This window comes from Condylura cristata, unplaced genomic scaffold (genome assembly GCF_000260355.1).
Source record: "Condylura cristata isolate star-nosed mole 26May11 unplaced genomic scaffold, ConCri1.0 scaffold00003, whole genome shotgun sequence".
Classification (NCBI taxonomy): Eukaryota; Metazoa; Chordata; class Mammalia; order Eulipotyphla; family Talpidae; genus Condylura; species Condylura cristata.
In genome coordinates, this window is record NW_004567104.1 from 48,988,464 (window position 1) to 48,999,822 (window position 11,359).

The 11,359-nt window shown below is 34.3% G+C and overlaps 1 protein-coding gene across 1 annotated transcript; it reads right to left on the bottom strand.

The window, feature by feature from the left end:
- Positions 1–10,187: 10,187 nt before the first annotated feature.
- LOC101635646 (olfactory receptor Olfr180) lies at positions 10,188–11,141 on the bottom strand. Its single transcript, XM_004675480.1, has one exon. The coding sequence runs from the start codon at positions 11,139–11,141 to the stop codon at positions 10,188–10,190; it is 954 nt and encodes a 317-aa protein (XP_004675537.1).
- Positions 11,142–11,359: the final 218 nt, after the last annotated feature.

The window sequence follows — 11,359 nt, forward strand, 5'->3', positions numbered from 1 at the left end:
ATTTAAGTTTAAGAAAGAAGGTACTTCAGTTATAGTCATTCCTGAATTTCCAACATTTTGAAAAATGGGTGGTTCTTTATTGCACTCAACAACTATTTGCAGAATGAATAAAAAAAGATAAACCTTACTCAAGAATTTTAAATGTTCTTTTAGCAGTTTTCAAACTATTATTTTTTTTTAACTTCTTCTGGTATTCCAGATGACCTACTGTCTGTCAATATGTCCCTTATTACCTTGTGTCCTTCCTCTCACTGCAAGACCTTTGGTCATGTGCATCCCTGCATTGTTCCTCTGTGTATTTGATTCTATTCATTTTTCATGTTTTCTTTACCTGAAGCACATCTTCTCTTTCTCTTCCCATCCCCAGCTCTATTAATCCTTGAGTCTCAGATCTTATCATCTTGGGAACTTTTCTGGGTCCTTCAAATAGAATTGACATTTTCCTCTTCTTGATGTGCATGCTACTTACCTAATTATACATTGGTCTTTCTATCAAGTATGATACTTACTGTGTTTTAATTATAAAAGTCTTGACTAAAAAAAAAAAGTCTTGTCTAATTGCCTAATTTACCAACCATGTTACACAACTTTTGGATTCCTGTCAACTAACAGCCAGATCCTCAATACATGCTATATTGATTGCTAGAATTTCAGTCTGTTTTAGCATTATCAAGTACTAACACTCTATAGAGTATTGGAAAAGACCCTGAGTAGGTACAGAATATGAATGTAGTGAGGTTAAGAAACTTCAGATTTTAGAAATGCTTACCGATAAGCTCATATTCTATGAGCTGACTATTTTTGCTGACTATAAGCAATTTATGCTATACAATGAAAAAACTGTAAATATATAAAAATATAGTGAAGAAAATAAATGTTGATGTGGCAGAAAAAGAGCTATCCCAATGCAAGTGCTATTTCATATGTATGTTTCAGGATAAGTAATATCGTAATAGTTAAAAAGTTAAAAAGATGAAAGAAGTAGTTTGAAGGAAGCACACGATAAAAATCCTAGAAGCTTTAAAGAGTAAGAGCTAATGAAAAAGTGGAGAATAAGATAGGGTTAGTGTTGCTTACTTGTATGCCATATAAGGAGATGCTTACCAGTAATATAAGATGAACTGGAAGTTAAATTGGAAATAATTAGTTTTTTTTCTTTTCCCTCTTTTTGTTCCCTTACAATTCATGGAGCCCTCTCTTTCATAAGATCACAACAAAACTGTAAATACCAACTCTAAAAAAATCTAGTTATCTTCTTAACCAAGATATAGTGTTACGTGCAATTGAAAGTCTTCATCTTGGTTTTTGTTATTAGCACTCACCTTTTCTACTTCTTTTCTAGTTAACAAAAATCTTACTTGGAGGATTGTTCACAGGTGTTTCCTGAAGGCAAACTGATATGTATATATATATATATATTGGATTTATGACTTGAAACTTGGCTATTTGGTGGCTTTTGCTTTGTGATTCTTATACATATAATTAATTAAGTCACAGTTTTACCTTTATATTAGATAGATGTGCTATTATTAGTACCACTAATATATTAAAAATCATGAAAATAAAAATTTTAAATGACTAAAATTGATGGTATTTTTTAATTTTGTGTGTTAGTGCCATGAAATTGTTTATTCCCACTGATGCTGTTACTCATTAAATAATAATTGCTTTGTTTTCAGAATGTGATGATATATGGCTTATTATTTAAATCCTAGAGAAGCACTATGATACAGCAATTTAAGGAATTGTTTGAATTATTTCTGAATGCTTTTCAACATCAGACAAAACTCCTACACACAGATACACATGCATATGAAAAGCATATGAATTTTAATAGGCCCCAGAACAGAAAAGGGCTCTTCATAGATCCAAAGTGTGGGAAACAAAAAGTATGAAAACATAATATGAATGTATTTAGGTACTCTTATATACATAGCAGTTTTATTAATACTAGCCACGTCATGGAACCAAGTCAAATGCCCACTGACAGATGACTGAATAAAGAAATTGTAGAGTATATATTCAGTGGAATACTATTCAGCTATTAAAAAAGATGAAATGGTACCTTTTGGGACAAATTGGGTGGATCTTGAGGTGATTATGAAACACATCAAAAAATGATGGTTACCAGATGGTTTTCTCATTTGGAACATATAAATAACCAAAGAAAATAAACTGGCAAAAATATACAAATATAGTTCTTATATCCTGTGGAAAATATACTTGTTACCATAAGGGAAAGGGCATTGGAGAGAGTAGCTGAGAGAATATTGTTGCTGAAATTTTGGTGGACACATATATGGAGATGTTGTATTCTCAGAGTTATATAGTTATATAAATGCTTGACAAACTAATAAAATTTAAGAGAAAAAAACCTGTGGGGTAAGCTGTTCCCTGGTGGGGGGAACATATGATTTAGCATGCCAGTTACATGAGAGGTATCTGAAGTAGGAAGAAATGTGTAGTTAAAGGAAAGTTTATGGAAAATGCTAATATAAATGACATAATCTTTTATGGTTTTGGAGCAAGGTTTTGTTCTTTCAGCAAAGAATTATAAACTATTGAAAAATTAATTTCTGGTAGGTTATGAATACTGCTATCAGAATTTTTCCTGCCTTTGGGACATTAAGTGACCAATAGACCTGATGGGGTGGGATTTCTTAGTCTAATAAGTATAAAGTTACTAGACCCTAGAACTAATTCTTTAAAATACAAAAGTGCCACATCCAAGAATCTGGCATAAATCCTTGGACAAAAGGATAGGACAGGACCAAAGGATAGAATCCACACGAGCAGGTAATCCACACTTCTATGTCATTCACCATCATTGTACTGACATCTCCCCTTCAGTTCAAATATATGGCCTTAATAGACCAAGTTCATTCTTTTTTCTTTGTATGTAGTAGTTTATTTTATTATAATTTTGTGCATTTTTTCATATCAGTTGTAATCCATTACCAAATCACACTGTGCCATCACCATAGTCCAGTGCATTTCCCTCCCCCCACTGTTTTTGATCCCATTCCTCACATTACCCCCACAAAATGTCACTGGTATATATAGCTGTTCATTATTATTATTATTTTCTCACCTGGTTCATTTTACTCCTGCTATGAGTGAAACCATCTGATATTTTTCCTTTTCTTTCTGGCTTATTTCACTAAGCATGATCTTCTCCAGCTCCACCCATGTTGCTGCAAAAGACATGTGTTTATTATTATTATTATTATTTTTGGTTGCTGAGTAATATTCCCTTGTGTATATGTACCACATCTTTTAAATCCAGTCATCCACTTTTGGGCATTTGGGCTATTTTCATGTCTGTCCAATTGTAAATAAGGCAGCAGTAAACATGGGGGTGTACCTGAATCAGTTTTTTTGTGTCTTTTGGGTAGATACCTAGCAGTAGGATTGCTGGGTCATAGGGAAGCTCCATGTTAAGCAGTTTGAGGAACCTCCAGTTTTCCATAGTGGTTGTACTAGCAGTGCAGGAGAGTTCCTTTTTCTCTACATCCTCGCCACCATTTCTTGTTGCGAATTTCTTGTTGTTAAGATGTACCATTCTTATTGGGGTAAGGTGGTATCTCATTGTGGTTTTAATTTGCAGCTCCTTTATTACAAGTGATGTTGAACATTTTTTCATATGCTTGTTGGCCATCTGCATTTCCTCTTTGGAGAATTGTCTTTTTGGCTCTCCTGCCCATTTTTTGGTGGGGTTGTTTACTTCATTTTTGTTGAGTTTCATCAGTTTTCTTTGTATATCTTTGTGATCAATCCTTTATCACTTGTTTTGTCTGAGAAAATTTTTCCCCAATCAGTGGGATGTGTGTTTGTCTTTTGTAATGTCTCTTTTGCTGTACAGAAGCTCTCTAACTTGATGTAGTCCCATCTGTTAATCCTTGCCTTCACTATTGTTACATACTGATCTTTAAAGATGTCACTGAAGTGTATGTCGTGTAGTGTTTGGCCCATCTTGGTTTCCAGGTATTTTATGGTTTCTGTTCTTATGTCTAGGTCTTTAATTCACTTTGAGTTGATTTTTGTGTATGGTGTGAGGTAGTAATCTAGTTTCATTTTTTGCATGTAGCTTCCCAGTTTCCCAGCACCATTTGCTGAACAAACTTTCTTTGTATCTTCTTTGTTCCTTTGTCCATGATCAAGTTCATTCTTAAATGGCCAGCTTGAAATTTAGATGCAAGCCAGAATGTGTAACTTCTGAATTATTGCTTCACTTTAGGAGGCCTTGAAAGAATCCTCCCTTAGAGCAGTGGCATAATGATCTACTTCTGTTGTGAAGAAGGAAGTCCAAGGTAAGAATATATAATTAATTGGAATTGTGAATGATTTGAATGTTAGTCAGTGGCTTAGAGAGAGATGGATTAAAATGTTAGGAACCAGAAAAATTGAAGGAAAAGCTTATATGTATGAAGTGGATATAATGTATATAGATCATATTATTTGTAAACATCTATCAGCAGAAACTATCATGGAAGAGATACTAAACAACCAAATAGATAAAATGAGTCAGCTAGTTGAAGTGATCCATCTTTGTTTCCCCAGTGATGGCAAAATGTACATATGAATTGTAGTGAATGGAGGAAGCATATATGTGTTAGGGGTATAGGTTCCAATTTTTCAAGGCTTACAAAACTACTGTTCCTTTAAGTGTTCATTTTGCCCTAGAGAGACCACTATAGAGTCCACAGTATGGCACATCCCTCAAGAAAATCACCTGAAGACAAGTTGTCTACTACAAATAAGTTTAACTTAACTGGGAAACATAATGCAATTGTAGATTACCTTTCCTATCTTCAGCATCTGCAAGAACACCAACTATGATTAGTCACCACCTATGTGACTAACATTGTATTGGGTCAAGAAATCTAGTTCACAATAAAGGAGGTATGGTACTGGACAGTGACTGGTATGTTGGCCCCATCCTATTTCATATCACCCAGAAGCTGCTGCTTTAATAAATTGATGAAATGGACTTTCAGTTGTATAATTGAGGCATCAGGACAGTATCCTGTAGGTTGCAGTACCCACCAGAAATCAATTGTCATTATATGATCACATGTCCTCAATAGATTGAATAACTGAGTCCAGGAGATCTTCAAGTGGTCCTCTTGGGGAATTTGTGGTCTACATTCCCACACCCCTAATCTATTTGGGTTTTGACGTCCCAGTTCTCAGGAGAGACACTTTAGCACAGAAGAAGCTATAATTGCCATTCGTCATTTTGGGTTCCTTAGTCTAAGAGACCACCAGGCAAGAAAAAGGAGTCACAAGTTTTTCAGGGGTAACTGACCCTGCTTCAGGGAGAGATAGTTGATTGTCATAAAAGTGTGAGCAAAACCAAATATGGTTGGCATTCAATTGATCCATATACCTCTTTTGGTATTTCCCTGCTCAAATTTGACAGTAAATAGACAAAACAGTCATAGCCTGAAAAGAGTACAATGACAAGAGGTTCATAATACTCTTCCCCACTAGGGATCTGACATCTAGGTCATTCTATCATATTAATCACCTGGAACAGCAGAAATATTAGGCAGAGGTTTTTGTGGGGATGGAGTTGGTGAATGTTAGTATGACTTTGAGACTCATTGCAACAATTGGAAACTGCAGGTTATCCTATTAACATTCATCTTGCAAGGTTCTCCAGAAAAGAGAACATCTCAAATCTATAATAAGTTTACCCAAAATTATTATAAGAAGCATGTGGACCTTAACAGTGTAAGAGAAAACCTATAACTGAATTGTGGCTCACAACCCATGTTCTACCGTATTTCCTCAGATGTGTGAGTGGTAGTTACTGACTGCTCCCATTTGATTCCCTTTCCAGGAAATATCCTTAAGTTAAGGAGAATTGTTTTATAAAAATAATATCCTTTCCTTGGGGGAGCCTGCATCCAATGACAATTTCATGGAAAATATGAAATTTCAGGAACTTGCTTAACACATAGGGTCTTTAAAACAATATCTTAAAACCTCACTTTATATGGGATTGCTGAAAGTCCAATCTTAATCTGCATTATAGCTGAGGACATTCCCCAACAAAATTCTTGCATGTTTATCTCCTTCTCAAAGTCTATTTCTTGGGACTTCAACAAATTGCTACAGAAATAAAAGGCAATTGCAAAGTCAAAAGATGCAACTCTACTACTTCATAAAGGTAAACCATTTACTAGAGAAATAGCTATTTCTCAATTACTAAGTCAGATAGCAAAGAGCAACAGTCCTACCCAACTAATAGCTTAGTGAACTATAGTGTCCTCACACCCCTGCTCAAATAGAATAATCTATCATTGCTTATCCAGGAAAAATTTAAGTTATTTTGAAACAAACAGAAATTTGATAGGTTTCATTCACACAATCAAAAAAGAAGAAAGTTGAAAAAATTACTAGAAATATTTTGTTAGATAGAAATTCTTCCTAGAATTAGAAGTAGAAAATTTTTGTAGAAAACTTCACCTTGAACTTATCTTTACATAGTATTTGCAGACATGGAAAACACCTTTCTTGAAACAGTCAAAAATAAAAATAGAGGTGGACAAAAAGAAATATATAAGATGATTATGTGAAGAAAAGGAATAGGAGAAAAACATATAATCATTTTACAAACTAAGTTACAAGAATCCGAGGTGCAAGAGATTCTATTATTAGTAAAAGGGTCGATGAGGAGAGGAGAGCCATGACTAGGAGGATAAAAGTAAAACAAACAAAAGTGTAAAAAGGGTAAGATATGATGTAAGGAATCTGGCAAGAATTAAAAAAATTCTTCAAATCATACAGAAAAGAAAATAACTGGTACATGAGTCTCTGAAACTTATTAGGGAAAGTATTGTCCCTAATAAAATAATTATTGAATTATTGAAAATTATGATATACCACCAAGGATGAGATTAATGGAAGTGCCAAATTACCAAATATGCACTTACTGTAATAGGAAGTTGACTAATACGTCTGCATTGGATGAAGGTAACTTTTCAGAGAAATTGCTAAAAATAATTGTTAGCTAAAATGTATAGTTTATGGTAGACATAGACTACAGTTTTTGTAATATACCACTTACTAATAAGTTTTAAATGGTTCACGAATAAAATTAAAAGGAAATGAAGGAGCAACAGAAAGTTATTGATATAAAGGAAAACTATTGATTGATGTATATGGAGAAATATGAGCATATTGAAGTTATATTTCAGAGATAGAACTGACGTCTTTTGAATGTTGAAATATGAGCAGAGGGAGATGGAGGATAACTTCAAATTTCTTCTTTTTTCAAATGGTTGGAGGAGGCTATCAAGATGGAGAAAACCAGGGAGAACCATGTTTATAAGAAAATTCAAGAGCTGTATTTTGATCACGTAAATTTGAGATGTCTTTGATATGTTCAAATATGACATGACAGCACTAGAAATGTACATTCCAGGTCACTTTTGTATTGATGATATTAAAACATAAAAAAATCACTAGTCATATGAAAAGAAAAAATAGATTATCTTTTAGAATCCTAAAATTCAGACTATAGCAACAGGCAGAGGAGTCTTCCTCATCACAATTATTACTACTATTTAGTTCAATTACTTTAAGCATATTCCTCTACTATAATTTAAGAACTAGGACTGTCATGTATTTTGTTAGACTAGGTAGGCTAAAAATAGATCTTTATAATGAATGCAATTGGATGATTATGCATGAATAAAATGGAGGCAAAAGATCAGTAAGGAAAGAGCTAGTTAATACTTTTGCAACTACTGGTTAGCCATGAAAAAAACTATTAGCTTTTACTTCAAATGTTCAAAATGAATGTATTCCAACTGAATAAAAGTGCTGCATATAAAAATTTTGGCTTTAGGAAAAGGAACCATACAAAGTATGTTTATAAAATGCCTGAATGAAGGGTAACTGCCATATTTAACACAAATGGAAGTGATAAATAATTTAAAAATTGAAATTAGGATCTTTTATTAAACTATCTTTTCTTCCCTCTTGATTTGTGGTGTTATTTTTTTAAGGATTTACTTTTGGATAATATGGATTTCATTTCAGTTTTGAAACTTCAATATGTAGTAACATGTAATACATCAAGTGTAATCATTTTATTATTTTTTCTTAAAAAAATGTTATTTTGGGCCCTCCCTGGTGGCGCAGCGGGTTAAGGCGCGGCACTGAGAATCTAAAGCCGCTTCCGCATGAGTTCGATTCCCGCCTGCCCCGGAGGTGACCACATGGCGTGGCAGACCTCTCCTGACCCGCCCGCTGCTCCCCTCAGCAGTGTACTTCGTCGATCTGCCTGTTCTGCTCCCCACTCTGTCTCTGGTGAATCCTCTCACCCTCCGCATCTCTGGCCTGTACCCCAGTTCTGTATGAATAAATAAATCTTTAAAAAAAAAATGTTATTTTGCCAGTTTCCCAAACAAGTTCTCTGTTGAGTATTACTTTAGTTAATCTGTGAATTATCTTTTGGAGAACAAAACCAAATAGTTATATATTTAATTCATTCCATATGTTAAATAAAAGTCTGCAGGATTCAAAAGTCAAGTGCAAAATTTTAACTATCAAGAAATAAAAAGATAAAAGAAGTAGGAGAAACAGGAGAACAAAATAGAAGAAAAAGAGAAGATATAAGTTACTAGTAGACCTCAGATTGAGTAAAGAAATTCAAAACAAATAATTATGAAAGGATAACACAAAAATCAATAAATTTGAATATATAAAATTAAAATGTTTATCAGTTATAAATAACACAAATTTTAAAAGACTATTAACACACAAGTTATTTGCCTCAAATGGTTACAATTTAATATCTTTACTTTTTAATTAAAAAAATTATTTATGCATATAAGAGCTAGGGTGTAGGCCAGAGATGTTGGGGGTGAGAGATTCACCAGAGACAGAGTGGGAAACAGAACAGGCGATTGACTGAAATACACTGCTGAGGGTAGCAGTGGGTGAGACAGGAGAGATCTGTTTCATCATATGGGTCAGCTGTCTGGCTGAGGATTGAACTTGTGGTGCAGTTGCTGCTGATAGCTTCATAATGCTGAGACTTAACCCCTTGTGCCAACAAGGAGGCCCCAGTCTTCACTTTTTAACATTGATGGAAATAAAGATGGAAAAATCGATTAGATTTAAAGGAAAATGAACATTTCATAAAAGTAAAAATGACTAATAAACACATGAAGTATTAATATATCTCACTATTACTCAAAAATATGAAAAAACAGAACAATAGTGCCACAATATTTTTAATGTTTATAGAATATTTACTATATGCTACAGTTATATATCCATATCCATATCCATATCCATATCCATATCCATATCCATAGTCTTCAAAAAGATAAAGGAACTTAACCAGGTTAATATAGCTCTTAATCAACTGTATGCAATTCTGTTTTTTCCTCTGTTGGAGTCTTATGTAGGTCAGACTTCATTAAATATAGATTAGCTTGCTTCTAATCTTTTCCCTCCAAAACTAATCTACATGTTTCTGCCAGATCAGTTTTCTAAATGAAAGTTATCATCTGACACTCTTACTAGGAAATTTTAACTATTTCAAATGTCCTGTATAGTATCAGTTATGGTGTCTTTCATTAACTTAATGAAATCTTCTGCACATTTAATTTTGATGCTATATCATCTTATTGATATATATTTTTTAAGATTTATTTTATTATTTATTCGTACAGAACTGGGGTACAGGCCAGATATGCGGAGGGTGAGAGAATTCACCAGAGACAGAGTGGGGTACAGAACAGGCAGATCGACGAAGTACACTGTTGAGGGGAGCAGCGAGCGGGCCAGGAGAGGTCTGCCGAGCCATGTGGTCACCTCCGGGGCAGGCGGGAATAGAACTCATGCGGAAGTGGTTTAAGCCTCTTTGTGCTGTGCCTTAACCCACTGCTGCCACCAGGGAGGGCCTATCTTATTGCTATTTGATCAGATAGTTTGACACAATTCCATGAGTGTTGGTAATAGAAGTTACCACTAAGTTTCCTTCTGATTTTTCCTGCTAATTGTGGAATTTGTATTAAAATTTGAGAGACAGTTTTGATATTTTTTCACATATCATTTAACAAACACGATATAATTATTTAGAGATTAGTATTAAAATGTACTTTTTTATCTCTGTGTCCTTTATCTCTGTGTCCTTTATCTGTGTAAACATTTTAATAAATTAGTCAGTTTTGCACAGAGGATGATGCTTGTTTAAGAATATTGTAATTCCTCATAATTTTTTCCAGAACATTGATCACCTCCTTATTCCTCAGGCTATAAATAAAAGGATTTAATAAAGGTATTATAATTGTATAAAAAATTGCTACTGGTATATCTTTATCCCCTTCTTCAAATGGTCGAATATACATGAGCAGACAAATGTAGAATATTGAAACAGATAGAAAATGGGATGCACAAGTTGAAAATGCTTTACCTCTCCCTTCTTTGGATTTCATTCTGAAAATTGTGAAGAGGATGCAAAAATAAGAGATCAATACAGTGCCAATGGTAAAGATTTGAATTGGCATTGAAAAAATGTATATCATTAGTTCATTGATATAAGGGTCAGTACAGGAAAGTCTGTATAATGGAAGAATATCACAAAAAAAGTGGTCGATTTGATTAGATCTGCAGAAAGTTAACCTTAACAGAAACCCTACATGGATCATGGAATGCAGGTTACTAGCTATGAAGGTCCCTATAGTCATCTGAACACAGAGTTTCTTTGACATCATGGTGTGGTACTGCAGTGGGCTACATATGGCCACATAGCGATCATAGGCCATTGCTGCTAGGAGAAAGCAATCTGCAGTTTCAGCCAGACAGAGAAAATAAAACTGGGCCATGCATTCATAGAGGGATATCATCCTGTCCTTAGAGAAGAAGTTCTCTAACATCTTGGGTGTGATAGCACAGAAACAACAGGAATCCATCAGAGCAAGGTTGCCCAGGAAGATGTACATTGGTGTATGAAGACGACGTTCCATAAAAATCAGTACTACCAGGCCAAGATTCCCCACCATGGTAATCACATAGATGACAAAGAACAGCAAAAACAGAAGGGTCTTCAGCACTGGGTGATCTGTAAATCCTATGAGGATAAATTCAGTTGTCAGGGAATGATTTTTCATAGTCATTCCTGGTTTTTTGGCTGTGATAGAGAATGTAGAGAAACGAGATTCTAAATTAGAGTGTGTCGAAGCTATAAAAAGAAACTTGTCAGTTATCCTTATATTGTCTCATGAAAACCAGCTTTCACATAGTAGATAGGTCAAGCATGTGAGAACAAAAGTAACACAGATTTTTTACACAGGGATTTTCTGGAAATGCTTTTGTGAATCCTCAGAAAAGGTTT

Coding starts and splice junctions, on each gene's coding strand:
- LOC101635646 (XM_004675480.1), bottom strand. CDS start 11,141: ATGACTATGAAAAATCATTCCCTGACAACTGAATTTATCCTCATAGGA.